This window comes from Rhineura floridana, chromosome 15, assembly GCF_030035675.1.
Source record: "Rhineura floridana isolate rRhiFlo1 chromosome 15, rRhiFlo1.hap2, whole genome shotgun sequence".
In the NCBI taxonomy this organism is placed as follows: domain Eukaryota; kingdom Metazoa; phylum Chordata; class Lepidosauria; order Squamata; family Rhineuridae; genus Rhineura; species Rhineura floridana.
The window spans coordinates 30,137,274-30,152,887 of record NC_084494.1 but is presented as its reverse complement, the minus strand read 5'-3'; the positions used below and the strand labels follow the sequence as shown (position 1 = coordinate 30,152,887).

Sequence of the window (15,614 nt, the reverse complement as noted above, 5' to 3'; positions counted from 1 at the left end):
GCTGCTGCATAAGCGGGAGGTGGCTGGGCCAGCTGCCAGCAGTGCTCACGACTTGCGGTAGTTGCCTCAGTCTGCCTAATGGAAGGGCCGGCCCAGTTTTTTAATCGCAACACCACCAGGAGGGCCACAGGGCCCCCCGACTCTGGTTTACGTTTTAGACCCCCTTGAAAGAGAGTCGGATCAGCATCACTTTATTTTGGATAGTTCATGAGTGTTGGTACGCAACCACTAAAGGGAAACTTCTCAGAGGGGATTTCACAAGACTGTTCGGAGTTCCCCTTCTCAGACATTGGTTAAGCAGCAACAGCAACAGCAGCACGTGTTGTAACAAGCCAGTTGCCTGGAAATGACATGTTCCAGTTTTGTACAGTGAACCCAGTCATATTTGGACATGAGAAATGCTCTTGATTCGTATGGTGCAGGTAAGTGTGGTGCTGATGACTGAGAGAAAGAGGTGGGCCCATGTAACTAGTCCATATGTGCACAAGAGGCAGAAGATGAGGCGAGGAGCTGGGTTTGGGATAAAGACATGCCTACTATCTGAACCATGTGGCACTGAGACTGAGCTGCAGAAACAGCCATTTGTGTCTCTGCAAAAATCAACCACAGCAGGTATGTAAGGGGATGGAGCTGATTTAGCTATTGTGCCCTTTTCAATAGCCCTTTCTTTAATTTAAACAGTTTAATAGGTATGGGTGAATCTGTCAGTTTCTCTCCATTTCACATCTTCCCACCCTTAAATTCAGTTGTCTACATTTCCACACCAGCTTGTGAACTTTTTTTTAAAAAAGCCCTCATGAAAATCCAGCAGCATCTTACTGTGAATTTCACCTAATCAACGCATCTTTGCCTGCAATTTTGCCATACAGTTTTGCAAAGCAATTTTTCCCTTTTAGAATTCATTTGTGAATGCCATTTTCACGAATACATGCATTTTTTTTAGTATATATATATATTTATATAATATGCATTTTTTGTACTCATTGCTTGCCTGGAAAACTGCATTGCAAAATTCAGAGAAGTGCAAATTTCAAAGGATCGCTACGCTTCAGTTTGCACATTGCTTTGGAAAGTGTGAATTAGGTAGGTTTGCCTGTCAGTGCAAACTGAATCTAGTCCCCCCCATCCCTAAGTCTAAAGGAACCGGTGTTATTAACATTCATTATTGGAGACATTACAATGGATGTTGGGAACTTTTCCGATCCCATGTTTCATAAGGAGGGTAAAGAAAAGGAGCTGGGAAATTAGATCTCCCTGTCGGAGTGGCCTTGGGGGCCCCAAGCCCTGTGAAAGCCCTGTTTTTCATTGTGGAGGTTTCTAAGCTGCACCTCTATTTAAGCCCTTTTAAAATTTTTGCATGCCCTTGCTTCTAAAATGTAAAAAAGGAGATGTTTTTCTTTTGCTTACACAGTGGCTGGGGACATTGAAAATCACGGTGCTGGTGGGACCCCAGCTACTCGCCATCTTGATTTGCCCAGAGGCATCTATGCATCTAAATCAACACATGTAGTTTTAATGCAGCTATGTGCCATGGGCCTGTGTGCACTGAGCCATTGACGTATCTGGCAACACTCTTGCTCCCCATGGTAAAAACAAGTGTGTTGGCTTCCCCTGTTCTTCTCAGCTCTTCTCTTCCTTTCCCCAAGGCCCAGGGTGTGTTCAGCATTTCCTGTTCTGAAGGTTTAAGGCAGATCCTTGCCAAAGCTTCGCCACAAGTTTCTGAAATCGGCTCCCTGGTGGGTCCTTGTCTCTGCAGCAAGCCAGGTTTGCTTTGTATTTTATCGTGTTATTGTTCGTCGCCTAGAGTGGCCGTTAATTCGGCCAGATAGGCGACTCAAAAATAAAAATTTATTTATTATTATTATTATTATTATTATTATTATTATTATTATTGTTCCTTTTCATCCAAGTGTCAAAGCTGTCATGAAGGTTCAGGTATTCTTCGCGATCCCAGTTTTCTGTCTTGGCATGGGTAAGTTGCAGGTGTAGGTGGCTTTTGGGTGCTGGGGGAAACTGTGGGGCTGATCCATTGAGATTGTCTCTTGGGCAGGCCCTGCTGACTTCAGTGAGGCGTGTGCAGGGGGTAGATCCTGGCAGATTGAGGATAACATGTCAGAGGCTCCATGCGCACCATGCATTTAAAGCACCTCCAAAGAGTGGGGGGTGCCAGGAATTGTAGCTATGAGAAGGTGAGCTACAGTTCCCAGGATTCTTTGGGAGAAAAAATGTGCTCCAATGTATGGACTGTATGCAGCCTGAAAGGTTCACAACAATGTTATACATCCCTGCTGACTTTCTAGTTCTCAAGGAGGGGGCTTTAGCAGTGCTTAAATTACAGGGGGAATAGTAGAAGGGCCACAGTCCCCTTTGCTTTTGTATTGGCTTTCTTAGAGTGAAATCCTCTCTGTCCTGACTGGGAGTAAGTCCCATCACACTCAATGGGGCTTTTATCTGGGCAGAGATGGATAGGATTGCACTGTTAACTACTACGTTACAGGCTGCCGGGGTGTGTGTGTGTCACAATATGGCTAAAACTGGAGGGTCAGAGGGTGGGGTTTGTGCATTTCAAGGTGCTGGACTACAACCTGGGAGACCAGGGTTCGAATCCCCACACAGCCATGAAGCTCACTGAGTGACCCTGGGCCAGTCACTGCCTCTCAGCCTCAGAGGACGGCAATGGTAAACCCCCTCTGAATACCGCTTACCATGAAAACCCTATTCATAGGGTCGCCATAAGTCGGGATTGACTTGAAGGCAGTCCATTTCCATTTTTACTCCACCCTTTCCATCCCAATAACTTGAGCATTCAGCTTTATTTTCCAAAAGCCACAATCTAACTAACTTTGCGATGCAATTCTCTGCATGGTTATTTGGAAGCAGCACTGAGCGTATTGAGTGCGCTTACTCTCAGATGAGTGTGCATAGGCCGTAGTTGTGTTCAGGACCCAACAAAACCAGAGGGGCTTGTAATATTACTCAAAGCTGCAGCGGGGTTGGTTCCTGTTTAGAATTGGCAGGGCAGAAGGCAGGAAGGCCAATGGTAGGCGGGGCCTGAGCCAATGACAGGCACAGCCAGAGCCAATGACAAGATGGAGCCAACTAGTTGTATAGTGGTTAGAGTGTCGGACTGGGACCTGGGTTCAAATCCCCACATGGCCACGAAGCTGACTGGGTGACCTTGGGCCAGTCACTGTCTCTCACCTCGCAGGGTTGTTGTGAGGATAACATCGAGAGGAGGAGAGCCATGCTTGTACGCCACCTTGAGCTCCTTGAAGGAAAGGTGGGAAATGCAATCAATCAATCAAATTATTTTCTGCTTTTGTCCACATCCTCCTCCTTGCTGAGTTCTTAAGGGGGAAAACTGAAACCAAGGAGCGGGAAGTTGACAGGCAGTGCCACCCCCTGGACTAGTTGCAAATAAGAGGGCAGGGCCCCATTGCCCCTAATGCATGAGCCCCCACTGGTCCAGAGCCCTTTCTACCTGCCCAGCTTTTCTCGGGTATGAGAGCAATTGAGCCAGTCACTGCTACAGGCTTCACCACCATCATGGCCGCCACTGCAAAACCCTTTGTTGCAATCCCAGTGCAGATAACACACAATGGAAAATCTGATGTCCTTTGTGTGCCTCTCTCCAGCAAACAGCCTGACATGCCAGAAGTGCTTGAACAGGGAAGGCAAATGTGCGAAGAACGAAGTGGAGGTTTGCAACCCATCTCAAGACTCCTGCGTCTTTGAGAGCAAGGACTACCATGGTTGTAAGTGCTATTATTTCATCAGTGGCATTGGGGATTATGGCGATCAGAGGTGCACTAGCAGTCATTTGGTTGGAGCTCCTGCCTCTCTATGTACTTTCCTACAAATCTAGTCAGACAGTAGATGGTCACGGTCTGGTGAAGAAATGATGGTGGGCAGCATTCTTGAGATCTCGCCAGGCTTTCCACTTCTCTCCAGGGTTGTTCACTGTAGGAAGCAGCATACTTCTGAGTACCTGTCATGAAAGGGTGTAGAGCAAGGGGGTGGGGAACCTCAGGCCTGGGGGCCAAATGTGGTCCTCCAATCCTCTTTAATTGGCCCTTGGGACTCTTCTCAGGCCATGCCCCCTCACAGAATCATAGAATAAGAGTTGGAAGGGGCCTATAAGTCCATCCAGTCCAACTCATCCAGTCCTGCTCATGCAGGAATCCAAGTTAAATCCAAGGAATCCAACTTAAAGCATGAACTCCTGGCCACGCTTTGTGCTATCCTTGAGCATTTTTGCCTGGCTGGGGTGTGTCCTTGTGCTCTCATTGTGCATCTTGTCTTGTCTGGGTGGTGGATAGAAAGAGGGGCGTGAGTGTGTGTAGAAACTACCTTCATGGACGGAGGATAAAAATTACATGTGTTGCTCCGCCCGCTTTTGAATCTGGCCCTACCCACTGCTGGCATGAGGCCCTTGGAAGGTTGCTCAGAAGGGAAGGCGGCCCTCGGGCTGGAAAAGTCTTCCCAGCCCTGCTGTACAAGCAATAGTGTAGTGGCAAATTCAGAAGAGCAGGTCCCTTCATGATAGTCACAGCCATGCCCCCTCACAGCCAGATCCCCTTCTGAGATTATAGAATCATCTGGCCAGGCTCGGATGCTGCTTTCTGTTTCTTTATCACTGTCACCATTTGACTGTCCTTTCTCACTGTCAGAGATATTGCTTGAGTTACTGGATTCAATGATACACGTTTGTCTCCTGCTGCTGCCAAACTGCTTGATGATGTGGATGGGATGCTATCATCAGGATTCACTGTCACTTTTTCTGCAGTTGTAGAATTCTCACTCTTCACGACTTGGCTTTTTGAAGTAGGAACTAACGGAGCTCCTTTCACTCTGATTGGCTCCAATTAGCAGGAAACAACAAAGAAACAAGTTAGAAGACTCTTCTCAGTCGCTAACGCACTCCCATGCTAATTGGCTCTTAGGATGCCGGACACATAGGGACCCTGCTGGGACCTGGCTCCCAAAAAAGTAAGGGATCAAACCCCTGAGACCCTGGACAGCTACACACCTGTGTAGAGGGTACTCCAGTCAGGGACTCCACAATCCAATTAATACCTACGCATCTGTGAAGGAGAACTGTGCCAACAGCTGGAGATTTCTTAGTAATTTCCATTGCTGCTGCCAGTGATGTCTAGTGTCCATTGGGACTAGTGGGTGTAAGGCAGGAGGCCAACAGTAGGTGGAGCCAGAGCCAATGAGTTCCATCCTCCTCCCTTCTGAGAACTACAACAGGCAACAGTGAGCCTGAAGAAGAGGAAGCTGGTAGCCAGTGCCACCCTCCCCCGGGCTGGTTTTAAGTAAGGAGGTAGGCAGGTGGGGGCTGGCTGAGGTTGGTGGGGCAATGCCCCATTTGCCCTAATGGAACAGCCTCCACTGACTGCTACTAACTGTACTGAAGGCAAGCCATTTTTTTTTTTTTTGCAGTGCAGGGGGTTGCCTACTAGAATTTAAACTGAAAAGTTGGTTGCCTTTTCAGCATATGACGAGATGCTTGAAGAAATCTTATATATTTATTTGGACGATTTCTATACAACAAAATTCTAAGCAGTTTATAATGTAAAACATTTTAAACAAACAGCAAATACAACACCCTCCCAAAACCCAAAGAATTTCTACAGTCTGCAAAACACAAACAGAACATCTTTTTTAGTATCAAGATAAACACTGTGCATAAAAAATCACCCACAAAAATAACAAGAAAATTCATCATAAACACAGCAAACAACTGAACAAAATATCTTCTAGACATCAGGAAATAAAATTACTTTGGAGGCATATATTGATATTGCAGATGTGATAGTAGTCAGCATCCCCTCACTCTGCCTAACAGCTGGGCCGGCCCTCAGCCTTCTACGTGGCCAATTAGCATATGCTACTTTATGTGTATAGGTGCAGTGTTAGAAGTAATCACTATAATTTAAATAGTACTAAATAATTAATATAATTTAAATAATTACTGTTGTTTAAATATAGCACATCTCACCATAACTGTGATGGATCAGGGGACCTCAGCCTGCTCACCAGCGGGAACTGTAGGTGGGCACCTTCAAGGCCCATAGTCCCTCTCCCTTAGCATTTTTTTAAATCTTTATACCAGACTTGGGACAAGACAGCCATTCCAATAGATGCTGCTGCCAAGCAGAGGACTGTCTTCTGGCAGCCCTTCAAATGGAGGACTGCCCTCTCTAAAGTAGGGCACAGGACCACCCTAACAAATAGGCCAATAATAAGGTAGCTTCATTGTTCATATGTTCAGACAGAGTCAAGTCTTCATAAGAAGAGCCCCGATGGATCAGGCCGATGGGCCATCTAGTTCAGCACCCTGTTCTCACAGCAGGTAGCCGGATGCCTATTGGAAGCTGAACCTTCCCTTCCAAGACAACTGCAAAAGCTGAGATTTCTCTCACCTTCGCTGGCTACCTCCCATCTGCGGATTAATTTTTCTCTTGCTCCCATCTAATTAGGTGGGAGTGTCTGGCAGCCGCAAGCCATCAAAGGCAATTCAATAAGAGGCTCCAGCTGGTAATCTATGCTCAACCTAACAAAAGACTGGAGATAAGTTCATTTGCAAATCTAAAATGACACTTGCAATAACGTTGTGGTTTTTCTTTTTCTAATAATAGGCAACTAATTGTTTGATTTTCTAATTGTAGTGGATGCAGCCACATCAAAGCTGGGCTGTGGTACCTCAAACTATTGCCGTCGTTATCCTGAAGGAACTAGGGGGCTTTTGTATCGGGCAGTGTACTGTTGCGCTTCTGATCTATGCCAACCTGTGGATCGTCACGGTATGTAATACCAGAATGGTATATGTATATGCTGGTATAGCACAGTGGGGAGGAGAGCCTGGCTGGGAGTCCAGAGTCTGTGAGTTCAAATCCCTGCTCGTGTCTCCTGGGGGTCAAGGGCCAGCTAAAGATCACCCCCACAGGGAGTGGCTCAGGGGTTATGTGCCCTACCACCTGTGCAGCCGTGGGCAGCTGCATAGTCCCAAGGAACCCAGTTGCCCCCCAGCTGGCAGCTGCGGCCAAGGAAGGGGCTGGCTTGTGCAGCTGTGGCAAGCTGAGCAGGCCCAAGCCAGCCGGGGAGGACTAGCCTCAGAGAGAGGCAATGGTAAACCCCCTTTGAACACCGCTTACCATGAAAACCCTATTCATAGGGTCGCCATAAGTCAGGATCGACTTGAAGGCAGTCCATTTCCACATGTATATGTTGATATGATCTGAATGTAGTTGTGAGTCTGTAAATACTTAGCAAGAGAGATGTTGGGGTCATGATAGATAGTTTCCTAAAAATATCAACTCTGTGCTTTGGCAGCGAAATAAAAAATAATAATAATTGTTTATTAAGCTCTTTGCACAAGTGTCTCAAAGTGGCATACCAATAACAGTAAAATAGACAATGCAGCATATGAAAAACAAAATAATTGAAAGCGAACATAATACAAGTTAATCAAACCATAAAAACAATCCCTCCATTCCCGAACATAGATCTAACCACCACAAATAGCCTCCAAAGGAAGGAACAAACAAACCACAAACAGCTGCAAAGAAAAAAATAATGCCCCAAAGATATCAGTGTAGATGCCAGGCGAGCCTTCATGGGGAGAGCATTCTATAGATATGGGAAAGGCCTATTCTCCCTCCGGACAACTGCAGGAGGAGGAACACAGGGAAGGCCTTTTAAATAGGGAATCTGATGATCTCTCTCTCTCTTCTCTGCCCCCCTTGCTTCCAACAGTCAGCAGAAGTGGATCCCAAAACGGTCTGGTGTGTCAGAGCTGCATCGGGAACAAAGCTGATTGTGGCCATAATGCACCTTCACAGCCATGCTACGGGAAAGAAGACCGATGCGTGCAGATTTCCCAGTGCTTCCTACCAGGTATTGTCAAGTGGGAATTAATGCACGCAAGAGGGTTAACTCAGCAAGTCTTGTGACAAAATGCTGAGTCTCAGGGAGAGACTAAATAATCACAAATGATGTTGCCATACTAGCCAACAGATGCAAGGAAACATACACAGCCATAACCTGGTGATGTGCAAGGTGTTGGTGTTGGTACAGCACATTTCAGTGTTTTCTGAGTTGTTCTCCAATGTTTTTAAGACCCAGGTTGTGGATTTTATTTATTTATTGCAGAGCTTGTCTATCTAGGCTGGAAAGGCAAAGCACTACTGAAGCCTTTAAAGGCAACTGTTCCTTTAATTAAATGTTTTCTCTTTTCTGGTTTTGCCCATTGTATTTTTTCCTGTTCAATGCAGCTGGGGGATTAGTGATGAACTACATCTTGTTAGATAATTTCTGTTTCCTACTTGGTGGGCTAGGAGGTTAATTTTCTTGCATTTTAAAAAACTTTACAGTAAAAAAGAGCTATTTAGCTATAAAAGAAATTATAATATTGGTGTTTTAACAATCTTATAATTCTTTTTATCTGATTTTACTGTATTTCATTCTCCTGTGTATTTGGATAACTTTCTCATTTGTGAGTTTTATGTCTTTGATTTTTACTGGTCATTAACTGTAACAATAAAAAATTGAATTAAAATAAACAAGGGAAAAATTGTGTAAGGAAACAAGTAATTAATCCTGCTCTCACCACAATGGGGAACAGAAACTGACTAATATGTGGCATTTAAGGGGCAATTCCTCACTAACCCCTAGCCATGCTGAACGGAAAGCAATACAATGGGAAGAGCCAGCTAGCAGGAAGCTTCCAATTAAAAATACAAGAGAAACTTGCTGATTGTGGCTTACTTTTGAGTAGACATTCATTGATGGATCTTGGTATTGCTGGATAATGTAGGACTTTATTAAGAGCTATGTGGAATCTCAATTTTAATTCCACTTTCAGCTAACTGCAAACAAGCAAGCAAGCAAACAAACACAGTGCCTCAGCAGTGATAAACGGCTCCCGTGCAGAAGCAAAATGGATCCCATAGCAAAGAACATTTATGCAATTATAGCATTTTAAAACACACACACAATCCACACTAAAGCTTTAATGAAGTAATAAATGGAGTTACAATTGGGAGTGTTAGTTGGGAGACAACCTACTAGTTGTATTTCCTAGGACTGAAAATTGTCCTGTTGTATGGATATTACTTGATGATTGCCCTCTCCAGGTGAAAGATTAGAACCTATCATAAAGGGATGTGGAGACAGTGCCTTTAAGGACACACTGGTAGCATACCAGATCGGGAAAGATTTCGCCTACGTTGACCAAAAGGTCTGCATTCAGTCCAACTGCAACAACAGGAGTTTCCCAGGTAAATGACAACCATGTTGTTCTGATAGATCCTGCTCTGAGTGTAGGATCCTGTCTTTATGCCAATAATAATTATCTAGGATAGTGGTTCCAGCCCCCTCACCCCCCACCCCATGGACCAAACTGAAAATTGCTGATGGTCTTGGTGGACCAATTAATAATTTTTCTGCCAGTTGTAGCAATTGTAATGCTCTGAGCTGGATGCCGGATGTTTTTTTTAATTGTGTTTTTATTGCTTCCTTTATTTCTTATATTTTATTGTATTACAATTTGAATTCCACAGAATTCAATTAAAAGGCAATGTAAGAAACAAAAGAAGCAAGAAAAATGCAATTAAAATGAATATGAATATTTAAAGCCACAGACCACCTGAATGAAGCTCATGAACCACTGGTGGTCCACAAACCACAGTTTGCAAACCCCTCCAAAGGGAAAGTCCCCCAGCACAAGCCCCATTGAAATGAATGAAAAAGCTGCATGAGAGTCATGGTGCCTATTCCGAATGCTCAGGGTGGAATTGCAAGAGGTAAACAAAACCCAAATGCATTGTCACATGCATGACATTATAACACTGGCTAAAGATGTTGAAATAAAGGACCACATCAGTTACGATGCAATAAACAAGCCATTTCAGACTTAAACCTTTTGGAGTTACAACCACAACACCACAAGGGGTCAGAATAGATGGTCCCACTGCAGGGTGCAAGTGGGGGGAAACCCTGTTTTGAATGCTCCCCCATGTAACAAAACTCCCTAAATGAAGAAAACGAGCACATCAGGGTTTCTTTTTTGCTCAACATTGGGAACAGCTAATAAACGGGGCATGACGTGTGGACAGTCCAGTGTAAATCCACCACAAATGCAGTATTATTGTGTCAATGACATGTTGCAGAATGCACCCCCCTGCACACAGTGACCCCCATGCCCCCCTCGCTGTTTGTCCTTGGAGATGTTATTCTCTCAGAGGGGTCACTGCACATCCATCCATACTAGCGGCAACTGGTGGCTCCATCTCAGTGAGGCAGTGGAATCCGTTCCAGGTTTTAGTCCAAGGAGCTGTCCAAAATGCGTCAGCTGAAATAACAGTTAAAATTTCCCTTTGCTCTCAGGCATTTGACAGCATGTGAGGTCATTTTTACTGGGGTTAGTTTTGAGCTGATTTTTAGTTAGTTGCGTATTTGGCTGGTTCTAATTTTATTAATTTTTGTACGGTTCATGCTTTTAAAATTGTATGGATTCATTGCTGCTTTACTGGTCGGTTTTACTCTTCGTATTTTTGACGGGCCGTATTGCCTGGAGCAGCTGCACTGGTGCGAGGAACTTCCATGTATGCAATGGAAGTCCTCTCCTGCCCCTAACCCGTCACACCCTCAAAATCAGCTCCAAGGATTAAGGGACCCTCTGCAGCAGAGGTCTGGGGTACACAGTGGGAGGGGAGGCACCACTGGCGTAGTGTTGGATACAAGCCTTCATTTCTGTAAGTCGCCTTGGGATGCTTTTGGGAATGGCACCGTAAGAGATGCAATGCATCATCATCATCTCCCCATCACTGCTAGAGTCTCCTTTTCTACTCTACAGTCATACCTTCTGGACAACCCAACGGATTGCAGTGCTATACCTGCCAAGATTTGGGGCATGGGGAGTGTGCCCGGGACAGACTGCAGGTTTTGAACTGCACAGGAGTCATGGACCGGTGTGTGCATATCATAGACAGAGGTAAGGAAGGGGATCAGAGGTGGCTGCGAAGCATCCCTGCTAGCCTGGGGCAGATGCAGAAAAGGGCACAGCTTCTTACTCCAAAAAGTTGCATAGATGTAGGGATCAGAAAATAACTGCACCTGCTGGAATTCACCTTTTGGCACGCCCATTAAAGCCCCCCCCCCATGTCCGCTGGGACATGTTTAGAGAAATGCTAGAGTGCTACATGACATTATGTGAAATGAGGAATGGTTTCTGTGGGTCTTGAAACCCCTCCGTACCCCACCCTGCCCCATCCCCTCTCCACACACAGAGGAGGTTACTTGTTACATCTTTGGTGGGGCTTAAGTCCCTGCCAATTAGTGTCCACTCGGAGCAATTAATTCTGCCTTGCCTCTGTCCTCTTGAAGAGGATGCAAGCAAATGACCTGCTCTCAGGGGGGTCTTCCCGTCGCCTCCCTGTGTGACTCATTCTTCTAGGCATCTTGCCTTCCAGGCAAGAGGCACATCCTGACCCAGTTCTTCATGCAGAAACACAAGGAGTGGGTTCCTTCGACGACAGGGAATTCTCACTTCTATATGAGTTCTAAAGTGTTTCTTTTTGGATGGATAAATGTGCCTCTCTACCATCAGAAGTTCAGAAGGTATTACAGTAAAGGTGCAACATCCTCTTCTGAATTTGGTTACCCTAAAAGCAAACTGTTAGCAAAGCATACAGCAAAGCGTACAGGTTCTGTTCAATTTCAGTTTCTCAAACTCATTCTTCCTTGAAGAAAATGGCTCAATAATTGTGCCATTGTGCCCTCTAGCGTCCATAGGTAGAATGCCATGTAGGCTTTATGCTGCTGTGAAATGTTTCAAATGTTCCCAGGGGTGGGGAAGCTCAGATCTAGGAGCTGAACGCGGCCCTCCAGGCCTCTCTATGTGGCTCTCAGAACTCTCCCTACGCCACACCCTTTCTGTTTTTGCCTGACTGGAATGTGTCATTGATTATGCCTCTTGCTTGTCTGGCTAGAGGAAAGAGAGGAATGTTTGACTCTGTGTTGAAGGGTAAAATTTACATCAGTTGCCTCTAGCCCTTGGAAAGTTGCCCAGAATGGAATATGGCCCTTTGGCTGAAAAAGGTTACCCGCCCTCTAGTCTAATGCAAAACTTTGGCTTTCTTTCTTCTTTTCCAGATAACACAACTGTGACCATCCAAAAAGGCTGTGCCACTGAGACCATGTGCAACAGCTACAGTGATATATATTACAATCTGATAAGGCAGGATTCCTTTGCAAAATGCTGCAAAACATCCCTCTGCAACCGAGCAGGAGATCTTTTTGGTCCAGAGATGCTGCTGATGGTGGCTGCTTTCGCCTTGTGGCTGGCATGGATGGCTTGAACGTAATTGGGGTTGTCTGGATGAGCTTTTCAAAAAGGGTCATATAGCTATTCTCTGAAGGCTGGTTTTATACATGATATGGAAATAGTTTTTTTTAATGGCATTTCCTGTACCTGTAGTTCATATGCAATGCTTGTCTTGGTTAAACTGGCCATTTGATTTTTAAGTGTCTCCATTTTTTCACTGTCTGCATGAGCAGCGTTCATGCAGGCCCACAGGTACAGTGTGGCTAAAGTGTGGCTGTTAAGTGACATGTAGAAACAAAACAAAAAGCAAACTGCCTGATTATGTTGGGGAAATGAAAGCTTGCCTTCTCTAATTTCAAAACCATTCTCATAACTTCAATTAGCTGCCTCCACACAGGGCATTTACTATGGAGCAGCACTTTTTATGGAACATCTGGATGACATCAGCAGAACATGCCCTTTCCACATTTCCCTGTTTTTTCCAGAGTTCAGAAAATTTGACTTAAAAAAAACACACAGCTCTGCTATCTCCCCAGGTGTAGATGACCCATTGTGCAGCTTGTTCAGTAATTGGTTGGTTGGCTATGGCCTCTAGAGGCAGCTCTAGCCATTTTCTTCTTGTGATCTGTGTCTCCGTTCTAGGAATCAGCTTGATCACTTTAACTCTTCCCTTTCCAAATAGCATTACCTTTATATTCATTTCTTTTCATTCTCCCACCTCCCCAAATTCTTTTTATGTTGCTTAGTTGTTTTTATGTCGCTGTACACAGCCCTGATGTTTTGTGAGAAGGCGGTGCAGAAATACTTTTAGAAATACATGAATTACAAGGAGAGCAATTCATGATTGGGAGTACTGTGAAGGGAAGAAACTATGTAACCCTTTCCCCTGCACAACAACCCCAATGAAACGCCCTCCCCCCCATTTGTGTCTGGGGAAAGGAGGACTGCTCACTTGGCTACAGAATATTAGAAATCTTGAAGCGCCCTAAAGCAGAACAGCAAGGATTGTGTCATCCACATCTAGAAGCACCCATTGCTCAATATTGTTAATAATGAAGACCTCCCAGTCCTACCCTCAAGTGTGCCTTCTCCATTCCCATTTTTGGAGATGCTTCTCCTTTCACAGCCCTCTTTCACCTCTGAGCTTTCCACATTTGCTGGGCAGGGCAAGTGGCAGGAGTTTTGGACCTCAGGTTGCGGGTTGCTGATCTCTGTTCTACAGCGGGGGATCATGAGGATGGAAAGGAAGCAGTGGTGTCCTTCTGGCAGCAGCAGTGCTGAGCTTATCTGGAGAGGGATGGGATGGGGTGGGGCAGTGATGGCAAGCTCAGGGACGCTCTGGATTGGTCAGGGGAGCTCTGGATTGGTGGCAGCCGATGGAGGCTGGTGCCCATTGGGACTAGTGGGGCGGAAGTCAGGGAGGCCAACAGTAGGTGGAGCCAGGGGCAACAGAACTCACTAATTTTAGCTTTGCTGCATTCTCTTTTCTGCTGTGCTCTGCAAGGGCAAAACTGAAGCTAATGAGGAGGGCCAGGATCACCCTGTGGGCTGGGTTTAAGTAAGAAGGTAAGCTAATGGGGTTGGTTGAGGTCAGACTAAGGTTGGTGGGGCAGTGCCTGATTTACCCTAATGGACCAGCCTCCATTGGTGGTTGCAGCCCTGCAAGCTTACCTGCGCGGCTGCTGCCACCGCCAACCTAGTAGTTGGCGGGTTCTTCTCGACTCTTCCTTGTCTCTCGAGGCCCAAGTGGCCTCGGTGGCATGGAATGCGTTTTACCATCTTCGTCTGGTAGCCCAACTACGCCCCTATCTGCACAGGGACGACCTCGCCTCCGTTGTCCACGCTCTGGTAACTTCAAGATTGGATTACTGTAATGCGCTCTACGTAGGGCTGCCCTTGAAGACAGTTCGGAAGCTTCAGCTGGTGCAGAACGCAGCTGCCAGATTATTGATGAGGACCAGTCGGTCTTCGCATATAACACCTGTCCTGGCGCGTCTGCACTGGCTTCCTATTTGCTTCCGGGCGAGATTCAAGGTGCTGGTTTTGACCTATAAAGCCTTACACGGCGTGGGACCTCAATACCTTGTGGAACGCCTTTCTCGCTATGAACCTACCCGCTCACTTCGTTCAGAATCTAAGGCCCTCCTCCGGGTACCAACCCATCGGGAAGCCCGGAGGGTGGTTACGAGATCTAGGGCCTTTTCTGTGGTGGCCCCTGAGTTGTGGAACAGCCTCCCCGAAGAGGTACGCCTGGCGCCTACACTTCCATCTTTTCGGCACCAGGTAAAGACCTTTTTATGCTCCCAGGCATTTTAATCTTCTTAATCTTTTTTAACCTTTTAATCTGTATTTTTAATTTTTGTAGTATTTATTTTGTTTTGCTGTGCTTTTTGTTGTTTGTTTGTATATGTTTTTGTATTTTTATTATGATATATTGTATTTTATCTTGTTTGTTCACCGCCCTGAGAGCTATTTTGCTAAGGGCGGTATATAAATTGAAATAATAAATAAATAAATAAATAAATAAACCTGGAGCTCCCTCAATCTCGCTGCCACTTCATCCCAGCCCTGTTCTGACGAGTGCACTGCCATTGCTTCTGGGAGGACGTTACTACCTCTGCCCTCTTCTCCCTCACAAGCCACTGCTGCTGTTCTAGAACCAAGGTCACTAAAAGGAGAGAGAGAGAAATAAAGGCTCCATTTTGGATTCATCCTGATTTGTTCACAGGGAGGTTAGACAACACTAGCTATTTTTTGAGCATTCGTCCCAATTTGTTTGCACTGGGTAGGTTAGATGACGTTGGCTATTTATTGAGCATTCATTCTGATTTGTTTGCAAGGAGATTAGATGATATCGGGCATTTAATGTGCATTTATTTTGATTTGACTGGTGAGGACTAGAGAGAGGGCTTTTTCAATTGTGGCCCCCACCCTGTGGAACTCCCGCCCAAATGATCTCCGCCATGCCCCCTCTATAATGAGTTTCCACCGGGCCATGAAGACCTGGCTCTTCAGGCAGGGTTTTGGAGTGGGCTAGATTTTATTATCTTTGTGTCCAGATTTTTAATGTTTATTGTATCTGTATGCTTATTTTGTACATCACCCAGAGTGGCTGGATAGCCAGCCAGACGGGCGATTAAGAAATTCAATAAATAAATAAATAAATTTGTTTGTGGGGAGGTTAGATGACGTTGCATCAAACAAGTGTTGTCCCACACCCTTCAGTGCATTTCCCCCTCACTTTCCTTATCACACCCACATAAAAAAAATCTGCTTTTTTGCG

General features: G+C 45.5%; 1 protein-coding gene across 1 annotated transcript; it reads left to right on the top strand.

Annotated features, from left to right (window-relative positions):
- The first annotated feature begins 320 nt into the window (after positions 1–320).
- Positions 321–12,531, top strand: LOC133370616 (urokinase plasminogen activator surface receptor-like). Its single transcript, XM_061597183.1, has 9 exons — positions 321–422; positions 1,647–1,764; positions 1,911–1,972; positions 3,636–3,755; positions 6,675–6,809; positions 7,762–7,902; positions 9,141–9,284; positions 10,862–10,999; positions 12,160–12,531. The coding sequence occupies exons 3-9, from the start codon at positions 1,924–1,926 to the stop codon at positions 12,363–12,365; spliced, it is 933 nt and encodes a 310-aa protein (XP_061453167.1). The 5' UTR covers positions 321–422; positions 1,647–1,764; positions 1,911–1,923; the 3' UTR covers positions 12,366–12,531.
- Positions 12,532–15,614: the final 3,083 nt, after the last annotated feature.

What these genes read in the sequence shown, in the direction of transcription:
- LOC133370616 (XM_061597183.1), top strand. Translation starts at nt 1,924, where the DNA reads ATGAAGGTTCAGGTATTCTTCGCGATCCCAGTTTTCTGTCTTGGCATG. An exon ending in GAGCAAGGACTACCATGGTT is followed by an intron (nt 3,756 to 6,674) that starts GTAAGTGCTATT and finishes TTCTAATTGTAG; the next exon opens with TGGATGCAGCCACATCAAAG. An exon ending in CCAACCTGTGGATCGTCACG is followed by an intron (nt 6,810 to 7,761) that starts GTATGTAATACC and finishes TGCTTCCAACAG; the next exon opens with TCAGCAGAAGTGGATCCCAA.